At 41.3% G+C, this 12,690-nt stretch overlaps 2 protein-coding genes across 3 annotated transcripts in view; one reads left to right on the top strand and one right to left on the bottom strand.

Moving 5' to 3' along the window:
* The window catches only part of LOC108117450 (putative serine/threonine-protein kinase STE20-like), a 60,036-nt gene that overhangs the window by 35,694 nt on the left and 11,652 nt on the right, over nucleotides 1–12,690 (top strand). The window contains exon 3 of one of the 2 annotated variants that reach the window (XM_041817821.1): nucleotides 3,958–4,185. The exons of the other annotated variant lie outside the window; for it this stretch is intronic. Within the exon in view, the coding sequence (XP_041673755.1) occupies nucleotides 3,958–4,185 (228 nt within the window). The remainder of the gene's footprint in view (nucleotides 1–3,957; nucleotides 4,186–12,690) is intronic. 2 annotated transcript variants of the gene reach the window in all.
* On the bottom strand, nucleotides 8,021–10,757 carry LOC121529830. The gene is made up of 2 exons (XM_041817823.1): nucleotides 8,659–10,757; nucleotides 8,021–8,454 (listed from the first exon to the last, which is right to left on the bottom strand). The coding sequence occupies exons 1-2, from the start codon at nucleotides 9,050–9,052 to the stop codon at nucleotides 8,282–8,284; spliced, it is 567 nt and encodes a 188-aa protein (XP_041673757.1). The 5' UTR covers nucleotides 9,053–10,757; the 3' UTR covers nucleotides 8,021–8,281.

The raw sequence follows: 12,690 nt of genomic DNA, 5'->3' as shown, positions 1-12,690 counted from the left end.
AACTATCAGAAGCGAAAGAATATCTGCTAAGTCGAAATCGTACAGACTGAATGGCTGTTAGATGCAGCTCATACGTCAAGAAATTGCACTTTGGCGGAATATATGAAAAGGAAATGTATCCTAGAGAATGTGAATTTTGCGGAAATGAATTCTATGTCTCCAGTTATGTTCTTAAACAAATATATGTTGCGGACAGATTTCTGTAGAACATATAACGTCAAAAGCCATCGGAGGAACACGAATCTTGACACGTTTTTGGCGTAGAGATATTTATACTTGATTCTAGTAGAATAAAAGGCTATATTAAATTCATTGAAAAAAATATATCTGGTAGAAGGAATCGTTTCTGATATATATATATATTCTTGATCAGGATCAATAGCGAAGTCGATTGAGCCATGTCCGTGAGATAAAGTATGAAAATTCTTGAGGTCCCTACGCAGCGTAAGTTTATTTCAGCACCCTTCCACGCCCACAAATCACGAAAAACTAAATCCGGTGAGATCTCAGAAACTATTAGAGCTAGAAAATTCAGAATGTACAATCTTGAGATGCCAAAGGATCTCATGGTAATACTATTATCCGACCAAACCCACCCATACGCCCACAAGGCTCAAAAGACGGTTTTCGGATTTTCTAGAAAAGCTGATATCTCGGTAACTATAAGAGATAGTTCGGATTAAGCATGTAGGTTTTTCTGATGCTCCCAATGCGAATTGTTTTTTTCCAAACAAGCCACGCCTACTCTAACGCCCACAAACCGCGGAAAACTGTTGCGTCTATAATATTATTATGAATGCCTTCGTTTGACCTTGTTTAACTTATTTCTGTTAATATCTATCGATTTTCCAAAGATTTTTCGAATCAGAACATTATTTCGCTATTTATAAAGAAATTAAGGTTATAAGGCCTCACATGGACAGTGACGTCACTATCAATTACACAACATGCTTCCTCTGGCAATAGGTGCCGACTTCTCAATTTCCACTAGCAAAATTAATATTTTAAAATTGTGTAAAACAGTAAAAGTAAACTATAAAGTATATATATTTTTTATCAGGATGATGAGCGAAGACGAATGAGCCATGTCCGTCTATCCGTACGGACGCTAAGAGCTCAGGAACTATAACAGATACAAAGTTGAGATTAACCATGAAGATCCTTGAGGTCCCTTCGCAGCGCAAGTTTACAGCATCCTGCAAAGCGGTTTGTGTGTGCGTTACGCCCACTAAGCTCGAAAGCTTCGCATTTCGTAGAAAAGCTAATATCTCTGTATCTATAAGTGATAGAATGTTTGAACTGTAGCTTTTATGATGACCCCATTGAGAATTGTTTTTTCCCATCTAGCCACGCCCACTCTAACGCGCACAAAATCCGGAAAAACGAAAATGCAAAAATCTCGGTAGCTTTGAGCTATAAGAGCTAGAAAGTTGTGGTTAAGAGTACGTATTTATGGGGAGCCTCACTCTAATGCCCACAAATCGCAAGAAACTGTGTATTTATGTCAATACCTATCGATTTATCAAATCATTTTTAAGTCGGAACATTATTTCTCTATTTATAAAAAAATGTAGGTTATAAGGCCTCACATGGGCAGTGACGTCACTATCAGTTACTCAACATGTTTTCTCTGACAATAATGGCAACAATATTTGCGCTTAGGAGAATTGTAGATCACTGAACTGGGTATCCAGCGCAGAAAGCAAGGCAAAACCATTTTAAGTTTGCGGCATGAACGATCACATTTGCCTCTGGGCCTCACGACACTATTACAGTAGTGTAAGTCAGAGTCCGAGCGACCCAAAGCATTCCGGATGGTGGCTGATTTGAACCCTGCATACTTGGAGTGCGCAATGTAATCACACCTTCGGCAGTGAACGCAATAAATATTTTATGCTAACGAATAACAATAATGCACTACGGGAAGGGACACATTTTAAATTTTGAAGCAGATTAAGTAATCTGAGAAAAAAACACTTGTCTCTATGTGCTAGCGTGGACGTGTACTCAAGTCCCACCCCTTCCAGAAATGGTGAAATGGTTCCTCGTGATGCCTTTCTTAACAGGGCCTGAAATTCCTGATCACAATTATACAAAAATCCGTTGACTGGTCATGCACTAACTGCAAGTTAATCGCCATGGTCGTGAGGCACGTAAACACGGCTACCAACCGCTTATGGTGTGGGCTACGGCCACAGTGGTCCAAAATAAAGTCCCGTATTTTTGAACGGCCAACCATTGGCCTCCAGACAATCTTCTTCGAGGCGGCATCAGCCTCGCTCTCTACAGCTTACACTGACTGCATACAGAAATCACATATCGAAGAGCTCCGCGCAGTCTCTAGAACCTGCACCGGATCCGTAATCGTAGCATCACATTCTGGTGCTCCATTCTCACGTGGGCATCGCGCACAATCATCTTCGTGAGGCTGTGCCGGTGGGAGAGGATAACTGGCCTCTTTGCGTACTCTCGCAAGACTCCATTGCCATCACATTATCCACATTTCACTTCCCTTAGCGACTTCCAGTCCTCATTGCGCTCTGCGGACCAACAAAATCTCAGCTGGCTTACACTCAGCTACGGCTTACACTCAAGTTCATTTCATTGTCCACGGAATCCTTGAACCTTAGGACGCAGGCCGTAGTTCTAAAAATCGCATGTAGCTTGAGACTCTGTGCAACGATGTAAACGTATCACTCGCTCCATCGAGCACAGACTCACTCGGCATCTCCTCTTCATCTTCTGAATCTGCATCGTCGCCAGCTACAGATGCTAGCAAGCTGCCTGCTGGCCTTAAGAAATGTCTGTCCTCTTAACCAGAGCGACTCATTACTTAGGCCGTTAGCGGGTGGTAGTCAAGAGTGAATTCGTCATCGTTCGCATTGGTGAACACCTCGTCTTACTTGCACTTCACCGTCCTCATAAGTAATACTCCAGTAAATCGCTGCCGCAAATTCCGATTGCCTCGCATTGGCAAACACGTGCGTCTTGACAGTCACCTGCCCAAATAATTTTACATCTCAGCCGGTAGTGGGTCATCCCATGGGACCTTCGATTGTACGCCATATCAAAGCTACGTGGCAGCACAACATGATCCTCTTTCCATAATATTTCTGTTTGGTATCGAAGACCAACTTCGTACACTCACGTCGTCACTGGCTGCGTTCGTTGGAGCCGCCTTCACTCCGTAATTCTCTATCTTGAAGTAGTCTTCGACCATCTGTTCCACCTCGGTGATGGTGTATCTCGTCGCCGTCCAGCCGGTCCATTCTCCAGCGAGTACATATCCACCTCCTTTCCAGCTTCGTACAGTTCCACCAGCAATATACGTGGCGGTAGTCATTCTCCATCATAGTCGACACAGCTCTAACACAGCTCCGCAAATGGCGATGGTCTTTCATTTGCTCGGATGCCTTCCCTCAGTCCAACTGCCAGTTTGACTTGATTGTAGCATCTCCAATTGCCCCCTTGCTGGGGCGGTCTCCTAAAGCCCTCATTGCTTGCGATCGATGTCTTCTCGCGAGCCTCCACCTCCACTTTCCAAGCAGAGGCAGCACCGGAAGCTTTCGTGGAGTCCAGCTTTCTCCAATAGTCGTCGCCAAACAACCTAGAGAATACGCTCCTGCCGATATTTTGACATCTTCTTCACGCTAGAACCGTGGTACCGGTAAAGTAAGATAGCGACACATGTATATTCCTCGTGTTACAGCTCTGCCAAACTGTACACGGTAATGGGGATCTCTCTATCTTCGAATGATGTTAGCTTAGATACGCCAATCCGCTTGCGTATGGCGACTGACCTAACCCAACCTCACTAAATCTACCGGGATCGTCTTAATTATACAACAAGCAAGTACAACCTCTCATTCCGCACGATCACTACATTAGAGTATTTTTTAATGCCGTTAAACACAGCTACAACTTAAATAATTTTCATTATTATATTATTTTTTTCAGGGTCAACTTTATTGAATCCAACTAATGAACTATATTCCCATAAGATGTTCATAAACAAAACATTTTCAGATGAGTTTTATCAATTCATAGAATTATGCTTAAATGAAAACGCAAAGTCTCGATGGTCTGCTAAGAAATTAATGAAACACTCATTTCTTAAACAATGCCGCTTCACTAGTCTTGCAGACCAATTAACTGAAGGTTTACCTACATTTAAAATAAAAGATCGTAAGTATGTTAAAACGGCACACAGATAATAATATACAAACAGTAATGACAATAATGAATTTAAAACGTAATATTAGGTTGTCAAAAAAGTCTTGCGGTATTTTTATTGAATTTTCAATTGTTCATAAATTTGGTTACAATAATGCGGTTCAAGTCAAATATGCGCCGTTTTGTTTGATGACGCGTTCCCAACGAGATGCCAACTTCATAAATCCCCTCTCATAGGAGCTGGCTTCCCTATTGGCAAAAAATTCGGAGAGCTAATTTTCACAGGCCTCTCTTGTGGCCAACTTCAGACTACCAAGCGCGTTCGCCATGGACAGAAACAGGTGGTAATCACTTGGTGCGAGATCCGAACTATACGGTGGATGCAAAAGAACCTGCCATCCGAGCTCCCGGAGCTTCTGGCGCGTCACTAAAGATGTGTGTGGCCTGGCGTTGTCCTGGTGGAAGACAATTCGGCGTCTGCTGATCAAAGATGGCCTCTTCTGCATGAGTGCTGCCTTCAAGCGGTCCAGTTTTTGGCAGTACAAGTCCGAATTGAGCGTTTGGCCATAGGGGAGCTGCTCATAGTGGATCCCACCAAACACACAAAAGAACCTTCCTGGCCGTCAATCCAGGCTTGGCCACCGTCTGGGCCGCTTCACCGCTTTTCGACCACGACCGCTTGCGACTTACGTTATCGTAGGTGACCCACTTTTCATCGCCAGTCACTCTTCAAAAACGGGTCGATTTTGTGTCTATTACGAAGCGACTCGCATGCGTCGATACAGTCAAAGATGTTTTTTTGCGTCAATTCGTGTGGCACCCGTACATCGAGCTTCTTAGTGACTCCAATCTTCTTCAAATGGTTTATAACGGTTTGATGACTCATGCCCAGTCTCATTGGTCTCATTGGTCTCATTCGACCAATTCTGCCATTTTATAGCAATTTTCGACGACAGGCCTTCCGGAGCGTGCCGCATCTTCGACCACCTCTACACCAGAACGAAAATGTTGATACCATCGTTGTGCTTTGGATATGGAAACTGTATCGGGTCCATAAACTGCACAAATTTTATTAGCGGCTTGAGATGCATTTTTGCCTTTATCGTAGTAGTACTGTAAAATATGCCGTATTTTCTCTTTATTTTGCTCCATGAATGCGACGCTATAACTCACAAACGACTTAAAAGAAAAGACAATCAATCAAAACGGTATAGTATGACCTGATGCGACGAATAAAACAAGCACTACGCGGTTTCAGCGCCAACTAGCGAAAATACCGCAAGACTACATTGACAACCTAATATAATAATCATTTATTCGAGTGATCAAAATCATTTTCGTAGTATCGTCATTAGGCACGCTACAGAATAAAAATGTTTTTTAATTTTTTGCTTTATACGTTTATATAAGTTTTTGGTAAGTAATGGCCGGCGGGTTATGTAACGGGGCCGCGGGGCCTGCGTCACACGTGGTGTCCTAACCGATGCTCGCCAGGCGCAGATGTCGTCAGCGTCGGGCGCTCGTTTAAGAATACGGTGGAAGGAACTACCTTCGTTGTTAGTGGCCTTAAGGTACGCTAACCCAAATCAGGTAAATGGCGGCCGCCGGAGTAACTTTCCTTGAGTGCCCGCTCTTTATTGGGATACAAAAGAAGACTAAAAACTAAGAGCCAAAGCAATCTAAGCATTGTATTTGAGCTAGATGCGCAGCCTCGCCAAGCTTCGCCCATGCGGCCCGTTACAACGATTTATCTGGCCCCTGGCAACTCGGGGAGCGCTCTCAACACGGACAAGATAGCAAGGAAAACTTGGTGTTGTAAACTTGTTGGAGAAAAATTCGGCAGAATTCTCACCTAAGATTGTCCTTATGTACCACCATCCCCCTAATGAGAAGAGACGTTCCCATGTCTGCCTTCCCCTAACTGTTGTTGCTTTTAAGGTATACCTTCTTTCCTATCTTCTGTCTAGTCGGATTGGACTTGTCTAGAATGGGCTTTTGCGCCGTTTCGACACTGCGTTCCACTGCCAATTTTGGATCGTCAAAAATGACCGAAATTATTGTTTTATTGCACCCTATCGTGGCTCTCATGACAAAATCGACGGTGTCTTCAATAATCTTATATTTGCATGTGTATATATGTAGAATTTTATGATGTGTATATTAACAATTTGTATAAAATAGTATAAAATAGCACGTAGCTTTACAATTTATTTTTTGTTTTACTAATATTTTCACAATCTCGATGAAAATAAAACATTTCCAATTCAATTGACTTATTTTCAATTAGCTTATCTCTAAGTTCATTAAAATTATTGACGACTGTATTTCTTCCATTTATTATATCTCTTAAAAATATAATTTTAAGTTCGAATCTTAACATTACAATTTAACTAACAGTATACGAAGACTGCATTCTGGTTGCGCGTCCCTCAGGTCGGTCGCTGGGTGGGTAGGTCATTGCGACGAAGGCGTGATTGGTTGCTCAACCTTGTTTGACCTCTCGCCATGTGGTGACCGGGCGTTGATAAGGCAATGAGGCTGCTGGCTTTTAGCTTTAGGTGTGTTCTTTTGGCTTCAATGTGCCGGCGCCATGTGAGTCTTCTGTTGAGATGTACTTTGTACTTTGTATGTTACTTTGTTTGCTTGTGGGAGTAGAGTTTTGTTTAACGTAATCGGCGGGCAGTTTTGCCTGTTTAGAGTGAACGTAATGTGCTTGCATTTTAGTTCGTTCACTTTATTTCGCCAATCTGATAGCCATTTTCATCATCGACCATATGAAGAGCTAGCTGCGCAGTTGCTTGAATCGGGCATTTTGAGCGGCTAAAAATAGCTGTGTCATCAGCAAACGTAGTTGTTGTTAGTCGTGTGGTTGTCTGGATGTCTGCTGTGTAGAGGACATATAGTGTTGGCCCTAGCACGCTACCTTGAGGAACTCCAGCTCCAACAGTGTAATCATCAGATATAGCAGTCTTGCACCTCACAACAAATTTTCTGTCGTGAAGGTAAGACTCTAAAATCTTGTGGGTGCTGTAGGGGAGCATTATCTTGATCTTGTACATTAGACCTTCTAGCCAGACTCTATCAAATGCGTGAGAGACATCTAAAAATATGGCAGTACAGTACTCTCGTTTTTCAAACGCGTTCCGAATTTCTGATGTTATCTGGTTGACCTGCTCAATTGTTCCATGCTTTTCACGAAACCCAAATAGATGTGACGGGATTCCTTCCTGGATTCTCAGGTATGTGTTTACTTGAGTGATTAGGCATATTTCAAAGAGTTTAGATAGGCAAGAGAGTAGGCTTATAGGTCTATATGACGTGGGGATAGTGTGGTCTTTCCCCGGCTTTGCAATCGTTATTATAATTGACTTTTTCCATCTTACTGGAAAGTGCCCAAGTTTTGCAATGGCATTAAAGGGCTGGGTGAGAGTGAGTTATGAGGTCGCAGTGCGGTGATTCAGTTGTCTTTTGATGATGTTTACGATTTCGTTTGGGCGAAACTCAATTGGCTCATGTTGAGGCTGGGGCTGTTTCTTGTTGCTGTAGAGCTTGAGCAAGTTGACGTGAGGCATGTTTTATGCTTTGCTTAGCAGATGGCGATCTGTGATATTGCCATTCTCGACGTAAACGTCGCTTTTCGAGGACGAGCAGTTCGATTTGTAGATTTGTCTTCGTTTGATTGCATTGTGTGTTTATAGTATGAGGTGTTGAAACTCGAGCTGCAGAGACGAGTACAGATTTCAGTGAATTAACAAAACTGTCAATGTATGAGCTAATATACTTCCTGTACTTAGCGCAATTGGTTTTATGTGAGGTCAGTTTTTATTGTTGATCCCATGTTTCTGGATGTCGGAGTAGAGTAAAAAGGACTGGCGAGTGATCAGATAAAAGATCCGTAAGGCATTCGGCGTTTATCATTATTTATTTATTTAACAAAATTACATCTAGTATACAATACTAAATCTAATACATTTATTAAAGAGTACTAGCTCCTAGGGCCTACGACTCGAGATAAAGATAAAAAGATAAAAATACTTAAATATTTAGGTTGGTTCTAATGACAAAATGATAAATGTTCATAATGGTTTCTTGTGAAATTATATTTAAACTATCGGAGGGTTTTTTCTGGCCGAAAATCAGGGCCCTGACGCTCTCCAGAAGACGGCATGAGTTGAGGTGTTCGCCGCAACGGCAGGCGGGACGTGGTGTTCCAGTAAGGATATGTTCGTGTGTTGCACGGGTGTGCCCGATACGAAGGCGGATGAATGTTGAACATGCCCGCTTTCCAAGGTGCCCAGGCAGAGAAATTTTTGTGAAGGTATTGTTGATGGAAAAATATCGGTGGTCATATAGGTCCCATTCTCTGAATTGTTTGTCCTTAAGGTGGAGACGGACGGTCCTTGTTGTTGAAAGGAGTAAAAAGAAAGGATGGTTTTAGCCGCATGTCCTTTGCGGCCTGGTCTGCTAGTTCTTTTCCATGGATACCTTGGTGGCTGGGCGTCCATACAAGGGTTATATTATTAAAAGAAGAAAGCCGTCTTATCTCCACGATTGTGGGATCGGTTTGACCCCAATTTTGTAAAAAAGATAAGGTGGAAAGGCTATCGGTACAGATTACAAAGTGTCCCGAGTATTTGGTGGCAAAGAGACAGGCTTGTAATATGGCGAAGGCTTCCTCAGTAAATATGGAGTTGTAAGGGGGTTGCATTCCACCTGAGATTATTTTGTCATTACTGTCAACAACAGCAAAGGTAGTGTCGTCGTCTGTTTTTGATCCATCGGTGTAGAGCCAAGATTTTGTGCCGAGTTTTTCATGTAGGCATCGAAAGCGGGTCTGGAATTCAGCTTTGGTGGTATTATTTTTTGAGCCGTTGTACATATTAGGGATCACATTAGCTTTTGTGCTGTTTCAATAGGCTGGTAGCTTAGCAGTATTCCTATGATTGGGCGGGGGAAGGCCAAGCTGCGTTGTGAAGCTGGCACACCGCCTAAGCGTTGATATGACTTTGTAATTCCGTTTTTGCTTGAACATGGCTGAGAAATCCTTCCTTAGTAGAGCATTTTTTGTTAAATGCATTTTGCAAACGAGCTGCACGGTCAGCCAAAATGCATGCGGTAGGTGAGGTAGGAAAATCGTTTATAGCACATCGGATTGCACCATGGTATGGAGCCTGCAACTTGTTTAAGTGTGATTTTGCACACCATCCGTAAACTGGTAGATCGTAATCTATTTTGGAAAGCATCAGGGCACGAGTAATTCATATTAGTGTATTAATATGGATGTTAGTATATTTGGATGACAAAAATTTTATATTGTTAAATCTGGACTCCAGTTGTTTTCTTAGTTTAATACAATGCTGATCAAATAGGAGTTTGGTATCGAAGGTTAAGCCAAAATTGTTAAACTTTTAACATTTTCTATTCTTTTATTTTTAAAGTTAATATGGGAGAGAGTGCATCTGTGTTTGCGGCAAATATGGAGTAATTTATATTTTTCAATGGCTAGGGACGCAACCGAAATGGCTCCCCAGGAATCTATTTCACTTAATAAATCTACAAATTTATCTTTAACAATATTTACATTTTTTAATTTGGAAAAAATAATAGCGTCATCTGCGTATATTGAGAGTTGAATGTCCTTATGTCTACTTAAAATACAATTAAGTTTATCAAAAGCGATAATAAAAAGAACTACTGAAAGCCTTATTTAAGCCTTGCGGTATGCCGTTATAGAGACTGTGTTGGAGGTGTTGTTGTTTACGCGAACTCTGAAGGAATGATTGGTCATGAAGGCCTTTATAAGGTTATAAAGTCTTGGACCAACACCCCAGCGCTGAAGCTGACCAAGTACGGCATGAATTCCCACGCGATCGAAGGCTCTTTCAAAATCAGTCGCTAATGTAGAGACGTGATTTTTCGTGGAAAGAGCGTTTGACGAGAAGTGTTTAAATGCAACTTGGTTCTGCGAGATCAGGTTATTTCGGGTGATGAACCACATAAGTCGGCGGGCAATCATTTTTCTACAGCTTTTCCTAAACAGGATAGGAGGGAAATGAGGCGGTAGCTGTTGATTTCTGCCGGAGGTCTATTTGGTTTGGGATGGGATGACAGTGGCTGATCTCCAACTGTGTGGGTATTTTCCGGAGCTAAAAATTTGATTGTATACTCCTAAAAGCCTGGTTTTAAGGGAGATTGGCATTTCCTTAAGCATTGGGTAGGATATCCGGTCTGCCCCAGGGGTTTTACCCTTTAACCCGGCTAATGCATATTCGATTTCGGCTAATGTGAAGTTTTTTTCTAAGCATTTGGCAGGTGATGACAGAGCTGTTAGAAGATAGGACTGCGATAAATAGGCGTCTTTTTGGTGTACGTATTCGTCTGAAAAGTTACTGTCAGCCGAATAGTTTGACCAAAGATGCCCGAACTCTTCTGCGATATCCTCAGAACCTGTTACGACACCTGAATCGCACTTCAAAAATCGAAACGGCTGTGGTGGTACGCCGGCCAGCCTCTTTACGTCGGACCAAACTTTTTGGAAGACGATAAAGGGGATATCCTGGAGGTGAAATTTTCAAGACAAGTCCTTTTGGCCACAAGTACAGATTTTTTAAAAACTGCATTTATCAAGTTGGTGTCGGACATTCTGGCATTATAAACCCAAAAATGAATAGTATTAACATCCGTTCTTGGTGTGGAATAGAATAAATGAACATCCAATCTTAGGTAGAGCAATTGTTATGATGGTATCTAAGAAGTAATTCATATCCATAATATAATGGAATGGAATGAATAAATAAAGGAACTATCAAACATTATCTAGAATAGATGAACATCCAATCTTAGGTAGAGCAATTGTTATGATGGTATCTAAGAAGTAATTCATATCCATAATATAATGGAATGGAATGAATAAATAAAGGAACTATCAAACATTAGAGCAGAATTTGACAAATCATATAAGTCACTAGACCAGAACAGAGCTATACAGAGAACCACAGTTAGAAAACACGCCGAAATATTGGTTAAATGAGATAAATTTAATTAGGATCATTGGTCTCAGGTTTCAAAGTATTTGATCAGACTAAAATCCAATTTAGCAACTATTAGGGAAAAGTTCAAGCTAGATATATCAATACCCAATATACTTAATATGTCAGTAATAATCGAAACTGGTGAAGAACCAGAATCAAAGGAAGCGAATAATACTGACCATGAAGAATTGGAAGAGGAAGAAATAAATAATCTCACTATACCAGCTATATTAATGTCTGATTTGGACATTAATGCAGACTCAAGCATATTTGAGGAAAATTGATTACAATGGTTTATGCTGTTGCTTTTCATTTCGAAGCATCTGAAGGTTGTAATCTCACCACGGAACTGCAGCCTTGCGCACAACCCGTTTGGTTTGTGGAATACTGCAGTTGGCTGCGGACCTAATCGCTTTTGTTATTTGTGCAACTTGGTGGTTTAGACAACCTGACTTCCAATCCAACGCTCTTCTTTCTCACATAGATCTATATGCATCCCAATTGGCTAGATCTATTTTAAATTTAGGTGGGGGAGGGGTAGGGGAGGTACTAAAATGTATGGAAAAATCAAGAGATATGGGGAAGTAATCACTACCGTGAAGGTTGGATAAGATTGACCAACTGCACCTGTGTGCTATCTGCGGGGTAATGAAGGAAAGGACAACGTAGGTAAGGGAATTGTGGGTGGAAAGATGTGTGGGAGATCCATTGTTGAGGACAATCAGATCTTTTCCCGATATTAATTTCTCGATTTTTTTGCCTCTGGTGTTTGACTGACTAGAGCCCCATAGAGGGCTCCACGAGTTAAAGTCCCCTAGAACTAGGGGTGTCTAACTCTATCGAGAATGGCGGTTAAGTCAGATGTTGTAAAACTTTGATTTGGAGGAATGTAAACATTGACAATCTGTATGCAAATGCTTACATTAAGCTCCAAAACAGAGCAGAGAATATTAGAGTCGATATTTCGGTGTGAGTGGGAAAGGTTTTGTTTGATAAGAATACCAACGCCTTGCTTAGCACTGATGTTCTGCGGTAAATTGTGGAAATAGCCAATGTAACCCTTGAGGCAGACAAAGTTTATAAAGTTACAGGGCAGGTTTATTTCTTGTTAACATAAAATGTCAGGGGATTGTTCATTTATTAATATAGAAAGTCATGATAATTGTTAAAAATTCCGTTTATATTCCATTGTAATATTTTAATTGGCACATATTAAAATAAATCAATAAGATTTCTGTTGGATATAGGAAATGCTATGGGAAAGACTGGACTATGAATCCAATGTTTCCATTGATGAATCGTAGTCGGATGATATATTTAAGGCGTTAGAGTTAGTTGAGGATTCTGGTACTTTGATTTTGTTTGCTTCTTCAATAAGAGCTTTAATAATATTCGACCGCGAGCGATCGATTGGGCTGATTAAAGAGCTTGGGTCTTGTGCGTCGGGTGCAGTGGAGAGAGAAGATTTGTATAAATTTGAAAGAGA

This window comes from Drosophila eugracilis, unplaced genomic scaffold (genome assembly GCF_018153835.1).
Source record: "Drosophila eugracilis isolate 14026-0451.02 unplaced genomic scaffold, ASM1815383v1 contig_1929, whole genome shotgun sequence".
NCBI classification, from domain to species: domain Eukaryota; kingdom Metazoa; phylum Arthropoda; class Insecta; order Diptera; family Drosophilidae; genus Drosophila; species Drosophila eugracilis.
The sequence above is the reverse complement of the archived record's forward strand: the minus strand, read 5'-3'. Positions and strand labels throughout refer to the sequence as shown.

Bases quoted from the DNA above. Each gene is read 5' to 3' on its own strand.
- LOC121529830 (XM_041817823.1), bottom strand. From the start codon at position 9,052: ATGTACAACGGCTCAAAAAATAATACCACCAAAGCTGAATTCCAGACC. The intron at 8,455-8,658 runs GTATCCATGGAA...CACCTTGGAAAG, and splicing joins ATGGACGCCCAGCCACCAAG to CGGGCATGTTCAACATTCAT.